Below are 16,635 nucleotides of genomic sequence, written 5' to 3' on the forward strand. Positions count from 1 at the left end.
TTGTTTCCTTTACGCTCACAAGTATAATGTTCAAGCCAAAAGAAATAAACCAGGATTTTAACATTGAGGATTTGCCTTTTGTGTTACCTCAGTTTGTTCCATCAAAAATATAAATGCAAACCCGTGTGTTAACCCTTATATTATTTAAGAAAGTCAAGCCTGTAGAACCATGCTTTCTACAGGAAGAAATCAGCTTCACTGTGGCTTTATGGGGGAAAAGATGGATCCCAATTGCTTAGTTTCCAAGTGGAAACTGCATTTCCTCTTGAATGCGTTCCTTTTCTGCTGCTTTTTGTTTAGGGTTTGCTGTGTGTTTCTGTTCTGATAGGTGATGTTCATTGTGTCTGGTAATTGTTCCCTGTAGTGGTGAAATACTGGATCTTAATTGAACTTAGCTAGGTGCAAGATACTAAATTTTTCTTCCAGAGCTCACTGAAGTGGGATGCTTTCTTCTGAGGTCAGAATTGGCTGGGTATAGGCAATGGGATTAAGTATGACACAGTTTTCATTCTTTAAAGAATGAGTTTCAGACAATAGGGTAGTTGTCTCTGAGCATGCGGAAGTTGATTTTTGGAGACAGCTCAGTCTTTCCATAAAATTAGGTACTCCAAAGCAGTTTGAGCTGGAATATGGAAGTGAGAACAAGAAACTACCGTGCAGGAGAAGGTTTTGTTAATAAGCTTTTCCTAATGTGGTTCTGTACTGTAATTCCGGGAGGATGCTGATGTGCAGTAGCAAAGAACTTGCCTCAGAATGAATGGTGTTGCCTCAGAGCTGGTCTTTGAAGAGATGACAGTTCCCAAGTTTGGGCTTGATTTTTCATTTCATGGACAAGGACCAGCCAAAGTCATTGCTCAAGCAACACTCTACAGAGCACTTTAGCGCATCTGTCCTGCAGGTTTTTGAAAAGAAGATGAAAATCTTGTACCTGCTTGAGTTCCTACAGTCTGTGAGATTCAAAATAATCTTATTCTTCCCTGGGTTTTTTGAGAGGGCAAAAATATTCCTAGAGATGCAGAAAAGTATTAAAAATCTTTTTAGTCCAGATCTCATAGTTTACATGTATTATCAGTGACTTTAGGTATAAAACAAATATAGCTGCTTCTTTGTGGTCAAAGTTTATTTTTCCTTGATGCTTTCCTTGATGTTTCATTTCTTTGAAAATTGCACTAGAAGCAGAACTTCATACTGTGGCTAACACCCATGTGTTTCAGATACGTGCTCATTGGGGGTGTTTTTTCAAGCTCTGAAGGCATGAGTTAGTGCATGTCTGCCACATTTACCTGCATGCTGCAGTGTAAATGTGCGTTATAATGCAGTCTGCGCGCTGTTTTGCACGCACTTATTATTGGAGGTTTATGCATAGTTATAATGACCATTTCCACATGTTAAGGATATACTTTTGTGTTACATGCTCTGTGAAAATCTGGCCTGTTTTCTTTCTGGTTGAACGATGACTGCTGCCTGCTTTCAGACACTGCTGGCAAGCACTGTCTGTCTGCAGTGCATAGTGTCAGACTTCAGTGCGGTGTGGTTTGCTTTTAATGATGGTGCGGTAGGAGTGGGGCAGCCTGGAAAGGTTAGCTAGAACCTTTTTTTTTTTTTTTTTTTTTGGCAGACTGTCTCCCTTTACTTCAAATAGTAAATATCAGTGATCATTTCTTTTCATATTCTCAGATCAGACTCCTACACCGACACGCTTTCTGAAGAACTGTGAGGAAGTGGGCCTCTTCAACGACATCGACTGTTCCTTAGAGCACGAGTTTAGGAAGGCACAAGAAGAAGAAAACAACAAAAGGGTGAGTATCAGCAGGCAGAACCTTTCCTCCCCTTAACAGTCATGGTGAAAGCAGACTGAACTCTTACCAGCTGGTAACCTTTGGGTTAGAAACTAGGTGGCACTCTAAGTTGTGACACGCTTTTCAAACGATCCTAGCAGTTGACAAAAGAAACCCCAAACCAACAAAAAAACGCAAGCATTAAGTTTCTAAAAGGGTGTAATGTGTTTGCCAGCGTTTGATTCCAAGTCTCTGCTTTTAAGTAAACTATAATAAAAACCACACACCTCTTGAGGGAGAGGCTTGGGAAAATTATATCATCTTTTGAAGTGAGGATTGCAGACTTGCTGAAATACATTACAGGGAAGTGCGAATTATGAGAAGACATTTAGTTTAAAAAGCAGTGTTGATCTTTCCTCTGCATCACAGTGGATCCTTGGATTTAGCTGTCATTGCTGCCAGCTTTGTTGTGTGTCTTTATTTATCACAAAGTATTCATGCTGGGGTTGGGGGATGGGAATTTAACTTAGTAGATAATGTATCAATTTTGCAGTAGTTATTCTATTACTTCTAGTATTTATAAATTCATGTCGAGTTATATAGGCTACTCTTTACCAGATTATTCTTGTTTATGTGCCTGAAGGTTATTACATTGTTTTGAGGCATCCTAAAGAGATGTTAAAACTTTCAAGGAACTGTGAAATAGCTCAATACACTACAGAGCAAAGAGGTAATGCATGAAATTTTAACTTTTCAAATATGCATCCAATGATTTGGTTGCTTCTGAGAATTGATACACATTACTGAACACATTCTACAGTACTTGGAAATTCATATGCTATGTCCCCTGCCATTGAGGTTCTCCAGCTATTGGACATTGTGTTGTTTGACTTAATTCTCACAGTAATCTCTGTTTGTCTAACTTGAACAATAACTGGTACCACAGGCTAAAAGTAGGAGAAGGTGGTCACACAGCAGCTATGGTGCTACAGCCAGAAGGCACTTCTCCTTAGCGAATGCCTCAGCATCAGTTTCATGTGTCTGTGTCTCCAGCTGCAACTGCTTCCTGTATAGGTGTTGCTTCTTGTAGCTGCTGTATTGCGTCACTTGCTTTGCTGTCCAATTCAAAATTCATACAGGCAAGACGTGTGCCTGAGTCAATGCTTGGGATTGTGAAATCTGGAGGTAGCAGCATTTAGGGATCTTTGAAATACTTTGATGTCTGCAAAGTGAAGGGATAAGAGGGCTTTTTGGAAGAAGTGGGAACACTGGTTGCTGAGATAAAGAAAGGAAGAGCAGGCATATAGAAAGAATATGGAAAGGGAATCTAGAAATTTGTGGCTTATGAGGAGGAAGATTGGGGAAGATACAAGAGAAGAAGAGAGACTGTGACATAGTAAGATGAGCAAGTAGAAAATCCAAATATGAGAGGCCAAGCTGTGGTCAAAGGCTGGGAAAATATCCCAGACTGACCACTGATCCTCACAGCTTTATGCATATGATGAATGTGAGGAAACAGAATTGTAGTATAATAAATGTATCTAATTATACACTTTAGTTGTTTCTCGTGTGCTGCAGAGGGGAGAACTGGCCATCATCAAGGGACATCTATATGTTCCTACATCTCTGCAAAATATCAGTACTGAAGAGGATTCCTACGTGGTACTTTCTGTATGGCACTTGTTTTTGGGAACTGGAAATCTGTAGAAATCTACTGATCTGAACTTCTGTGCAACTAGCTGTAAATTATGAGGTTTGGTGTTGCAGAGTCCACTTCAACTCACAAAAAGTAGTTGCATAATGTGATTAAAGCCTATGAAAGGGCATCGGGTTACCTGATGATGCTAGGTGTCTAGTGACCTCTGGATGTCCTATTCTGCACTCCTACCAATCTGTTCAGCTGTCAATGGTGATCTTAAGGGTTCAAATGGATGATGGGAGTAGGGAGAAATCATTTAAATAAAAATTTAAAGAAAGGCTAAATTCACACTGGCTAGCTAAACCTGTAACATTCATACTGTGTTTTCAATTAGTCTGCTGTATGTTCATTCTTACATTACCTACTGACAGATAGGAATTTGAAGTGGGCCCCAGCAGGGCTTTATGCAAATACTAGAGACAAAGGCCACAAAAGAAAAGGTACTCCTCTATAACTATTACTAACAAAGTGCTTCTGCAAACTTCTACTCCTGTACCTGGAGTAAGTGCAAAGTAGTATTTTCCTAATGGACCTACCAGTGCCTGGAGATCAATACCAGCAGCATGGAAAACTTACTCAGGGCACAGAAAAGTCTTGTGAAAATATTTTTGTCAGGTTAATTTCTTTGCACTCTGAAAGAAAGTTTTGTTTATTTTAGTATATCACTGTGGCTTAGCACACAGTATGACATTGAAATCTTGTAAGAGAAAAACATTTTTTTTTTTCCTTCCTTCCTTGGGAGTCATAATTTGAAAACTCAAAAGATACAATCCAGTTAGCCTCTTTCTCCTTCTTTCCCTATTTATTTATTTATTTATTTACTTACTTACTTATTTCAAGGAAGTGGGAGCCTGTGGGTAATCTATGAGAATTTGTTGTGATTAAGCTGGTTAAGTGGGCTGGTGACAACCCAAATTAGCTGTGAAATGCTGAGAGAACACTTCTAGGAACACTGTGTGTATCTGTAGTAGAAATGCTAATGGCTCAAACCACTGATTGAACACCTGGTGGAAAGGCAGGGCCAACCCAGGGAAGCTCAGGTGCAAGCAATGCACTTGAGTGAGCCAGGATCTAGCTCTTCCCAGACCTTATTGAAGGGTTGGCAGTGGAGGCAAGGGTATCTCTCTGGAGATCTCTGTATCCCTGAGGTTGGAAGGTAAGCAGTTTCTTTCCTTTGTGCTTATGGCTGTTGCATTTGAACAAGTCTTCATTTGCTGTAACCTGGGGTCCTGCTGCTATGCTGTCATTCCTGTACTTTCCATTCCATTACTGCACCCTTCTGGGAGAGGTGGTACTGAGGTACTGCATGTCCATTAATATCCCAGTTGTTTGACCTGGAATAAATCACTGTCTCTCTGTGTAAAGTGGGAGAGTGTCTCTGCCTCTCATACTTGATGTGTCTTACCTACAAAGGCTGTAAGCTCATCTATGAAGGGTCATCTTTTAAAATACACTTGGATTAGTCTTCTGCTTAGGAACTGAGTGGACTTAAGTAATGGTAATGATTATGATCCCCTGGAGGTGAACTGAAATGAGAAAGACAAGAAGCTTTTTACAAGGGTCTGTAGTTGTAGAACAAGGGATAATGGTTTTAAACTAAAAGAGAGGAGACTTAGATTTGAATTTAGGAGGAAATTCGTCACTCAGAGGCAGTGGTACAGGCTGCCTGGAGAAGCTGTGGATGCCCCATTCCTGGAGGTGTTTGAGGCCATTTTGGATGGGGCCCTGCACAGGCTGATCCAGGGGAAGATGATCCTGCCCATGGCAAGTGGTCCCTGTAACCTTAACGATTCTATGAAATGAGGCTGTCAGCTTGTTTTGTCACTTTGATTACCCATACCATTAAATATTAGCACAAGGTCTCTTCCAAGAATGACCCACTGCTTAACAGCAAAGAATGCTATAGATTAGAAAGAAACACACTGGTAATTCTATGGGAGAGGTTTTCTGTATCATCTTAACAGCACTCTTCCTGACACAAACATGTCAAATTCATTACCAAAATTAATATAGGTAAAAGCTATAAAGCTTCCACTTTCAGAAGAGTAAATATTACAGCTCTTAGGAGCTTGAGTTTTGCAGCACTGACAGCTCTGCCATAGACAAAATTTGCAACCCAAGTCAACAAAGCAGAATGTGCTGGCACCTTTTCCTGCTAGCTGTATGTTTTAGGCTTTCACTACTCTGAGCATTTAAGTATCTAAGGAACTTGTGATGGGTTATACCTGCAAATACGGCTGTTTCTGCTGCTGGATAGGCCTTCCTGTCACATCATGCTTTGAGCATTAAGTTTGGGTCTGAGGGAATTGTCAAGGACGGGAGGGGTTAGGATTCATTTCTGAACATTTCTGCTTCATTAAAACGCATCATGCCTTACCTTCCTGCGTGGAACAAGACAGAATGGAATTACGCTCAGTGTAACGTGTAGAATATCACATAAAGTAACCTTCAGAAGCAGTGAGTTGAATATTTTCAACATGAAAGTATTTTTAAAATAACTCCTGCTGGAATTTGCATGCATTGCTTGTGAAGGCTTATCTTGCCATTTTGAAATCTTCTAATCAGTATTCAATGCATCAAGATAATACGTAAACAACTACTCACATCTAGAGTCTGACTATAATGTGGGAAGTTCATGGCCAGTTCAGAAAGCTCATAGCCAGCAAGTTCTCTGCTTGACTTAATGCTCCTGTTCTAGGCATGCTGTTCCACTGTAGGCACTTTTCTGCTAGAAAAGTATCAGCAAAATGAAATAGTCCAGTGGAGAAATAAATTATGGTCGAATATGTTCATGTGATTAAAGTGCAGCACAGAGCCGTGTTTTAAGAACACTTTTTCTTTCTTTTTCTTTTGGTTCAGTTTCTAGTATTGCAGCATAAGATATCTGCAAGTTGAATTCCTTTTAAGTATGGCCTTGTGGAAGGTAGTGTCAGTGCTGTAGTGTGCTGATGAAGAATGGTATAACTTCTGAGCATGTGCCCTTGCCCCTACAGCAATCCTGTTAGCTCCCTTCTTCCCTTGCAAATATGCTAAAACCTTATGGGACTGGTTGAGGTGAAACAAGAATATTGTTCAGGTACGTGTTTCAGAGACAAGTGCTTAGAAACAAATGTATTTCACTCATGAAATAATACAAACCAACAAACTCATAAGCTTCTTCCAGAACACTTTTCAATTTTCATTGATTGACATGTTGTACACAAGAAGAAAACAGAGGCCTATGTTTAAATACTTAATAGTTTTTAAATTACGCAATCACAAACACACATGCACGCTTATCTAAACATGTAAGAAGAATCATTTTTTTTTTCAAGTCAAAGTTCCTTCTGACTGCTTATTCTCCTCTTATGACTAAGTGTATTATGTGATGGGTTTTATAACAGAAGAAAAATAAGACTAGGAAAGATTTATGTTAATATAGTACTTAAATGCCAGGGTACAATTGTTGTAGGAATAGTAATAACTTCAACCTGTTGCTTTATCAATCAGTTAAGCTGTTATCAAGGTAATAACTCAAAATTCTTAAATTCAAAGTCCAAAATATTACCCCAGACTCGGACTGAAATGTAGTAGTTCCCAAACTTTGAATGTAACATTGGTACGTGTGTTGAAGTATCTTAATTTCATAGCATTTCTTTTGCGTGGTGCATTCAGGTACTGTAAAGATACGCTATCGCCCTGTATCGGAAGTTTTCCAATGGGTTGAGTTTTCATATGTGCTAATTCCAACAAGTTAAAAAGACTTACTCATCTACTTTTGGGCTTACAGTTGGTTTGTAGTTGCCTTTTCCTAAATTAACTTTTGAACATTCCTATAGAGAGGGGAATGCTCTTTTTCTTATCTTCTAAGGAAAAGGAGATTGCAGAAGATGTTGTTTTCCAGAGCTCTTTCATAACAGTACACCAGGATCCTGAAAGGATTGCAAGCATTGAGTAATATTTCCAAGGGAGTTTGGTCCCTTCCACTATTCCACTAAGCAAGCAGTTTTCTGTGTTTTTTGGTTCCTAAATATCTTTAGCACTGTAACCCCAAAAGATTGATAGGGATCTTCAAAGGCATTTTGGTGTCTTGCTCTCGCTGAAATAAAGCAGGAGCAAATCACTGAGCTACCATAAAGGATCTGGACTCAAGTGATGTGCTAAAAATTGCAGAGGAAGTCTGTGGCAGAACCTCGGATTGATTCCATATCTTCGCAGTCTCAGCACAGGGCATCGTGCAAACCATGTGTGTTAAAGATTTATCAGCTGTTATTCAGTGTTGCTAAAGACAGGAAGAATGCTCTCCTCCTCTCTCCAGATGGGTAGACTTGCTATGCTTCAGCTGCTTTTCTTAACTTGTGGAGCTTTCATAGTAGACGTGGTGATGCATTTCATACAGGAATTCTGCAGTTGGCACTTTGGTCCAGTGACTTTGAGTCTTGTTTTGAGCATATATCTGTAGTCGAGACACTTATTCCAGGCATTTTGTTAGCATGCTGAACTGTTACAGAGCTGCGCAGAAAAACTTTCAAGACAACAGAGTTCATAACATGACCTTGCAAAAATATCTGGAGGAATGGGTTTTAACTTTGCTTGTTTCTATCAGTACATTTTATTTTCTGCTGGCAGGCAGGTCTGTCTTATCTTCTTCTGTTGCAATGGAGTGTATTCGAATGGATTTTTGTATTTAGATCCTCATACTCTGAGGGAAGGCCTGAATGTTTTTCCAGCCTATATTATGCAGAAAGGCAATATTTGAGGGCATACGTTTTTGATTGAGCTAAATCTCCTTAGCCATAATCCTTCCATGTTCTTCTGAATTCCAGCTGATGAATCATCCTGCAGAGCTCAGTCAAGGCAGTCCACTTTCCTTCTGCTTCGTATTGTTTCTGTCCCAATGAAGTTGAGTCATTCTCCAGTAACGTTTGGTTTTTAGTTGTGTTTTGTATATTTTGGCTATCCCCAAAAAAGGAAGACTGCCTGATTTCATTCTGATATTTCCTTCAGAACAACATTGCATAGCTGTTGTGTGTTTTGCCTTGATCTTCCTATGGATGTTTTTAATGGCACAGCTTTCTTGGTACATGCTTAGATTACAGCAGCATGGACTGGATGGCATATGGCATACGATGAAGGGATAAACCTTGCTCCTAGTAGTGTTTTCAGTAAGTCTGTCTTCTAGGTAAAGCCTGTAAATCTTGGCAATCTCCTTAGAGCTTACACTTTGCTATTAAATACAAACTCTGCTCCCAGGAGCCAAATTTTAAAGTGGACTGCAGCCTATTGGATTGGTTAGGTAATAAGATACTGCTGATATATTTCAGAGCAAGGTGCACTTTTATTTTATTTATGAAGATAGACATGCTGGTTGAGGGCTTAATCACAGCTGATAAATCATTTTAAGAAAACCTATTAGAACCATATGCTTATTCCTTGTATTAATATGGTATGTCTGTTTCTAGTCTAATAAGTCAGGGTCTCTTCCCCTCTTCCTTCTCCCTGCCTGGTGTGTGAACTATTTATCTGTTTAACTGATATTGCTTGCTTGGGGGCATTTCTCTCTTTAAGAGGTATCATTAATAAAAGCTGAGCAGAGGAGAGAGAAATTCCCACTCTCCAGTGAGAATGGGAGAGCTGCACGTTTTGGTCATCTTTGTGTAGGAGGAATTCCAGAGCAAAGGTCCAAAAGCTGAGAACAGGAAACCTATCAATTAAACTGGAGAACCATGGCATGGCCTTCACTCAGCATAAGGTTGTCATTTTGGCCCAGGTGGTTGCAATCCTGGAGCTCGAGAGCTGTGAGGGGGTGGGTATGCAGACATTTTGGTTACCTCACCTTTCCCTCCCTCAGAAAGGGCTGCTGTGGGAACAGGTTCCATGGCCATCTAATGAGATCCACATTGGCAGTTATTTTGTGCCAAGTCCTATTTATCATTAATTGGTGGTTCACTTGCAGATCTTTCCTACTATTTATTGATTATACCCCTACATATTTATTATTTTGCCAAAATTCAAATGCTAATAATTTCCTGACTTATTTTTTGCTTACAACTTTGTCCACTGTCGAAGTGGACACAGTTAGAAGATTTCAAAACAGCAATGAGTTCTAATGTTGACTGGGTTTCTTTCACATTTTGCACACTGCAGTCGTCTATTTATAAACCTCCTTAGGGACTCCTAAACCTTTATAGTTGGGTTTCTCCCACTTCAGCCCCTTTTCTCCCTTGCTCCCCCAAGGCAAATCTTGTGTTTTTGGCATAAAGACAATGATGGTGATTGTTATATGGATAAAATATCTACACGCTATGTACTGTGGGTAAGGTTTTTTTCCCTAAATTTGTACCTCAAGCAAAATAAATTGGAAGTTAGAAACATCCAAGAGAATAAGGCTATTTTAACCATAAAGTAGGAGGTCCTGGTATGAGTTTCTGGTGGCCTTTAGTGTTACAAAATGAGAAATAGGAAACTTGCTTTACACCAGTTGTGTAGCATGACCCTTTTCCAGTACTGCACAAAATTATTCTCTTACTAAAAGCCACCAAACTTGATCACTGGATCTGAAGTGCTTCAGAGTAACTGAAGGAGTAGTGGTTAAGAGAACCCAGAACAACTGAGCATGTACTACCGTAGTTAATGATTATTACTTTTGGGTGTATAATCTCATACCTTATGGGGGCAGCTCCACTGACCCTAATGGAATTTGAAATTTTTTAGCCTATTGCAGCTATGCAAAGATCTGAAGGAAGAAGAAGCCTTTCCTCAGAGATGAGAAAAAAAATCTCAGTTCATGGAGAGATGTGAAATATCTGATTACTTAGCTGAGGTCCTGATAATATGTCTGGGTCTTTTAAAAACCACACCAGAGATGCAGAAATGTACATTTTAACTATTGTTCTGCTTTCTCTCACATGCTTCTTTACAGAAGTTGCCAAATCCTCTCTTATCAAATAAATATCAGTTTGCTTTCTTCCTTGAAACGTGTGTGGCTTGCTCGGTCCCTGGGAGGATAACAGACATTAGTTTGCCACGTGAATGTACATGTCAAAGTGCAGATCTGCCAGCCAGTCTGGGGCTGGGCAGGGAGAATGAACTCAGTGTTACAAACAGCCTCTTTTGAATTTCTACAACCTATTAGTCACAGCAAGCTGCCCTTATTGATTTTGGTAAGAGAGGTCACTTTTAATCCTCTAAAGTGGAGAGAGCTACATGCACTCTCCATAGCATAACATTAAAATTGACACAGCTCTGCGTCACTTCTATGAAAACGCCCTAAACCTAGATGGATTATTGCCTTGCTTTTCAATGGCTACAAGCTGCTAAGAAGACTGTGCTACCCCAGAATTTGTATAAAAGATTCAAAGTACTTGATAAGGAAAGCACAGCCAAAAGAAAAAAAAGCTGTCCCTGCAGAAAATTAGCATTAAAGTTTAATTTCACCAGTAAAAAAAAAATAAATTAAAAATCAATAGAGAAGTTGAGATTATCAAATAAAAGAATAAACAAGAACTGACCTTATTTTATGATTATGAGAAGAACTTTTTCTGGTTGATGGCCCTTGCCAGTTTTGTTTGTTTTTAAAAGAACTAAATCTTTGAATACAATGAGTGTAGTCCCACTTGAATCCTAAGGGTGCCTCAAAATAAATACCAGAGGTGAACTCTCAGCAGTTTTCTTTTTCATCTTTGTTATCCCTGTCCTGACCCTCTTTTTCCTGCCTAATGATTGTTTGCAGCATACTGTTATTAAGTGAAATCATCTTAGGGAAAAATATGCTCAGTGGGGATAGAAAAATTGTTGTGCTTCTGGAGAAGTCTTTTTTTTTTTTTTTTCCCCTTTCTTTGGAATTCTGGAAAATGACTACAGCCCCTCTTGATTTTCTGCCAGAAGTTATTTGGAAACTTTTAAAAAAATGTTTATTCATTTTCTGAGTCTCAGTAAAAGATGTACAATTTTAAGGAAAATTTTAAGGAAACCTGTTACCTTGTCCTGTAAGCTTTGTATTCTCTCTTTTTGTTTGTTGTGGCTTTTTAATCGCTCCTCCCACTATGGCAAAATAGATTTTGTTTTGACCCTTTTCTCCAACAACAAACAACAGTTGGTCTTTTCTGCTGTGCATCATTTTCTAAAGGAGGTCTGTTCTGATATCAACTGAAAGAAGCTGTAGTTCAGGTGGAAATGCCCAAGTTACAGTCACAAAACAAATCGTATTCTGCATGCAAGCATGTTTTCCTCTCTCTCCTCCTAGAAAGCCTGAGAGATGGGTGAGAGGGAAGGTTGGTAAAAAGCTGCGATGCTGTTCACCGATGAAAGACACACAGGCTCTACACTACTTGCTTCTTACTTAGAAAGGGAATTTCTAACCTGAAGAGACAACTGCAAAAGGAAGTACAATAAAAAAAAAACCAAAACCCTGAACAAACACAAAAATAGTTCACCACCAACATAAAAGACACATATCAAGGGACTAAGGCAGGCTCTGAGCCATATAGGCACCAAGTGTAATGCATATAATGATGGAGGTTCTTGACTTCCCTGCCACAGCACCTTTCAGTTGGCTAAAAGTGTCCTACAGTCATTAGCTGATTAGGTCACTCGGCTCCTTCTCAACAGACATTAAAGTAAATATGTGTGTGTGCAGTGTGGCTTGCCCTCTTATATTGAGATTTTTTTCTCCTCTTCTTCCCTCCTTTGAGGAGAGGTTTCTCTTTATTTTTTTGTTTTGTTCTCTGTGCTTGCTGTTGGGACAAAAAGGCAGCTGGGTATCTTTTGGCTTCACCACTTCTCATTGAGAAGTGGTATGGCAATGGCACCTGGAAGAAAGCTGCCCCATCTGCTCATTTTATGTCTTTATCAGCAGTATTTTTTTTTCTTTGTCTCAGACCTTATTTTTTCTAGCAATGAGGAAAATAAAATATATTGCCTGTCATTCCTACTGATGGTAGAGTCTGATTTTGGAGTTATCCCTCATGTCCTAACACTGTGTGGGAGAGAGGAGACAGGAAAGCATGGGTTGCTGAAGGGGGGAAAGGTGTGAAAAGAAGTACTAATCGCCAATACTTATATAAAAGACTTATTCCTGACCTGAAGCCAGGACCTGGTTAGGAAAATGGAGGGGAGCATTCACAGTGAAGAAGAGAAACAGCAACATCACTTAGATGGAGAGCTGAGAAGTATCCATCAAAATAAGAAATTCGAAGATCATAGAATCATAGATGCTTTGGGCTTCTCTGTGATACTGGTTTTCACCTGTTTCCTACTCACCAGCACTGGCACAGTTTCGCCATATTTCACAGCTGCTGCTTTCTTATAGTTCGTTTCCAAGTAGGCCTTGTTCATGGAGTGGAGCATGATCAGATTGCTGACTTTGCTGAAGGGCTACACAATTTTTTTTTTTAATGTCCTGATCTGAAAAGCTGTTGTCCAGTAAATTGGGTGTCTGAAGGACTGTCCCACAGTTCAGCAATTCCTCTCTCAACAGCCAGATATACAGAGCAGCCCAAAGCCTGCTGGGCACTGCAGGTGGATGATTTGGTGATGAAATTATGCCTCGTGGAGACTGAGTCAGTTTCTCCTCTTAATGTTGAATGTAGAGCTGCATCCCTTGACAAGAGCAGAGATGGAGATGTTCAGCTGATAAGAATTAGAATATTTTTCTGAAAAAGAGAGAGAAGAGATATTCTTGTTTCTGATTTCAGTTGTTTTGAAATGTATTTGATTTTCCTCATATTCTTACATCTGAGGACTTCATATCCCATGGCATATAATATCTATGTAAGGCTTGTTTCTCTAATGACAAGTAGTTACCATAGTTCCCATTAATACTATTTTTTAGTTCTAATACAGTAAACTCATGCAGATGTGAATGCTAATATAGACATTTCAGGAAAACTAGGAAACCCATTAAGTGTATTACGCCTTTGCGCATAAGTTCTTATTGTGTGGATTATTGTTTGGCCTGAGTCTTTTTCAGGTACACTTTCCCTTTCCCAGTGCCTTTTCTTTGCTTCATCCATCCCAGCTAGTTAAATGTATATAAAAATGCTTTTCTGAAATGAGGCCAAAGACCATCTACTTAAATAGTTCTTAAACATGTGGCTAACTTCAAGCATGTGTGTGTAGGGGCTTGTTGAATGGAGATAGTTTGCTGAATCAGGACTTCGCAAATTGCAGCCAATCTTCTGTTTTAACGCATCTTTGTTACTGCCCTGCATAAAATATAGGTAGTTATTGTTACTTGAGCTCTGTAGGTGAAGAAAGTTGCAGTTTAGCTGATGATTGTCTAAGAATAAAAATAATCTTTCAACTGTTCTTCCGTTACAACTTTCTTTTCTAAAATCCCTTCTAATAATTTTTTTCCATTCATGAAACATAATTAATTGTAATTTCATGTTGTAATTAAAAACTTATTTCTCTAGTGAAATGCTCATTAACCTGTTCCATTAAAAAAGTAATTTCTTTCCACTTTCTTTTCTTGAGATTTTGTTTTCTAACAAAATGGTACAGAGGTAGTAGTAGATATGCATTATTATTGACTAAATTAATGTAAAGCACATATCCAGTCTTCTGCATACATAAATTTTTGTTATTTCCTCAGAAAATAGTTTTAAAGAACGATAAAATTAACATCCCACTGACGTTTTCATTCACTGGCATCCTTCTGTATGCAAATGAAATAAGGATGCCTGCCCAATGTTGTTTTGGTTTGTTTTCTCCATCCAGGATCACAGGTAGTGTGAGGTGGAAAGCAGGTTCCATAAAGCAGATGCATCTGTGGGAATATGAAGGCAAGGGAAATAAGGGAAATGTTTCGAAGTGCTTCTTAGTATACTGCTAGCGATGGAGGGCTCAAACTGGCTTCCTGATGGCAGTCTGAATATAAACAAGACCAAACATTTTACTATTGTAGTTGAGTCACTTAGTACAGTGTTTCACAACAGAGTGCACTTCCCTTGTATTTATATAAGATGGTAAGACTCAAAAAATATAATTGGGCTTTCCTTCTCTTTTCTCATTGCTTTTCAATATTCACTTCCTCACATTCCATCTTCAAAACAGTTAATCCGTATCCCCTTCTTGAATAGCATTATCGTGACAACACAGCAGTGAAAAGAACCAAGGCTGCGGGACTTCTAACAATACCAGAGGAACAGGAATGCCCTGAAAAAAATGTACTCTCATCCAGCTGCCCTTCATATTGTTGTCTCCCTATCCAATTTACTAGAGAATTTCCCACTGGCTCTTGGCTCGTTCCCAAATGAGAATGTAATCTTTTAAAGATTACACTCCATAATGGAGGGACAAGGAGCTCTTTATTAACTGGGATGGGGAGTCACTTGCTATTAGGAAAGGGAGAGGGATGGACTGTAGCAGTGTTTTGTGAGCTCTGCTTTCTGCCCCTTTTTGTCTCCTCAGTGATAGGATGGCAGGTTGGGAGTGGGAAACTGCTGCAGCTGCACTGTAGAAAAATAATTGAATGTAGGTTATGATTATGGCAATTACTTTTATAATGCAGGGGATTATACCATAACTATTACATTGCCAACAAGATTGAATTACCTAATACTGCAGCATGTTTTGGTTTGGTTTTTGTTTAAAAAAAAAAAAAAAAAAAGAATCTCTGCTTGTTCTGAAGTTGATGCATTTAAAGACTATTGATACAGTGTAAAAGAGCCTAGAAACTAAGGAAGTTGAAGTGCTGCCTGTACAGATACTGTTTGGATCAGATCCCCATCTGTTCAATTTCAATGAGCAACTCCAGCTAGACACCCTCATCCCCTTTTGCTGCGTAAAGCAATGTAATACTCTAGTAATTTTAAATGCTCCCTTTCTCTGCTATCAAGCAGAGAGGCTTCCACCACTTACAGTTAATTCAAAGATAATTAAAAGTTCTACTTGTAATAGAGAATTTTAAAAACTTCATGAAGGGACCACATTTTTCTCATGTGGACTCACTGAACTGATTGGAAAGCCTCAGCAGCAAATTGTTTTTACACCATACTCTCCTTTTACTATGTATTTTAAAGATGTGGTTTAATACAGAAGGTATATGTACATAATGTAATCAGTGCTAAGTCACTTTTAGCATGGAGTGAGTTTTGCTGAACCTGGTAGAGTCTACATAGTGTGATCCATCCCTGCATCCATAGAAAGGTCATAGATGAGACTTTTTCATAAGAATAGTATGGATATAGCCTTGTGCATATATCCATACTACTTGTGGTAGTATGCACTCGTGGTAGGAGTATAAGCTATGTTAATTATGCAACAAGAGCAGTTTCCCTTTGTTCACCATCTGGAAAATGAGTAGAAAATTAAATTTTGTAGACATCAGAAATATATCACGTGTTGGTCATTACCAGAAAATTAAGTGGTTTGATGGAAGATCTAATGTTCTGATTCTGAAAAGAAATGTAGGTGAACAATATTTTTCTATATATACATTAATTTTTTGTGGTATGTCCTGAATGATAACTTTTGTTGTATACACACTTAAGTTTTCTCATATTGCTATGCCTCACAAAAATACCTATTACCACACAAAACTAGTCAATATGTTGGGAAAGATGAGGTGTACATTTATAAATCAACTCATCCTCCTTTTATTTCCTAATGATGACCTAGAGTGTGGATAACAAGTTTAAGTCAAACAGGGATGGTTAGTTTACTGTTGTTGTTGACAGAATATGGAAATCCTGAATGGCAGGCTATAACTTATTTTTTTTAAAAATATTTTTTATTTCTTCTCTTTCAGAAGAAGGAAATCTGATTCTGTGGTACTCTTGTGTTGAATCCTTTTCTCACAAACTGCAGATATGACTTGTGTCACATATGAATGGTTTGACTCCATGATGCAGACTTTCCTTTCTAACCTTACTGCTCATATAAGCTTGAAAAAGTGATCTTAGACAAAAGATGCTCTCAGTTATCTTCTGGAATGGAGAGCACTGAGCACTTTGTGTGTATTAAGAAGTTGGTATTTTCAGGTGGTTTCATAATTTTCTTGCAGTCTCTATGCTCACAAGCATAGGTTCTCTAACTGTGAAACATCTCTGTGGGTATCTTTTCATTCCCTCCCTTGACTTAGATCACTTCTGTACACAGTCCTAAGGGCCTTTTATGTTTGTTGCTTTGCACTAAATACCCCCTGGTAAGAACAGTTGCACAAGTAATCAGATTCTT

General features: G+C 38.8%; 1 protein-coding gene across 4 annotated transcripts in view; it reads left to right on the forward strand.

The window, feature by feature from the left end:
- The window catches only part of CREB5 (cAMP responsive element binding protein 5), a 244,071-nt gene that overhangs the window by 47,785 nt on the left and 179,651 nt on the right, over positions 1-16,635 (forward strand). For all 4 annotated transcript variants that reach the window (XR_014883923.1, XM_085226272.1, XM_085226273.1 and 1 more), the window contains one exon: positions 1,678-1,799. Coding sequence is in view for 2 of the 4 variants with exons in the window: in XM_085226272.1 (XP_085082398.1) it covers positions 1,678-1,799 (122 nt within the window). In the remaining 2 variants the exon portion in view is untranslated. The remainder of the gene's footprint in view (positions 1-1,677; positions 1,800-16,635) is intronic.

Source organism: Meleagris gallopavo, chromosome 6, assembly GCF_905368555.1.
Source record: "Meleagris gallopavo chromosome 6, MGAL_WU_HG_1.1, whole genome shotgun sequence".
NCBI lineage: Eukaryota > Metazoa > Chordata > Aves > Galliformes > Phasianidae > Meleagris > Meleagris gallopavo.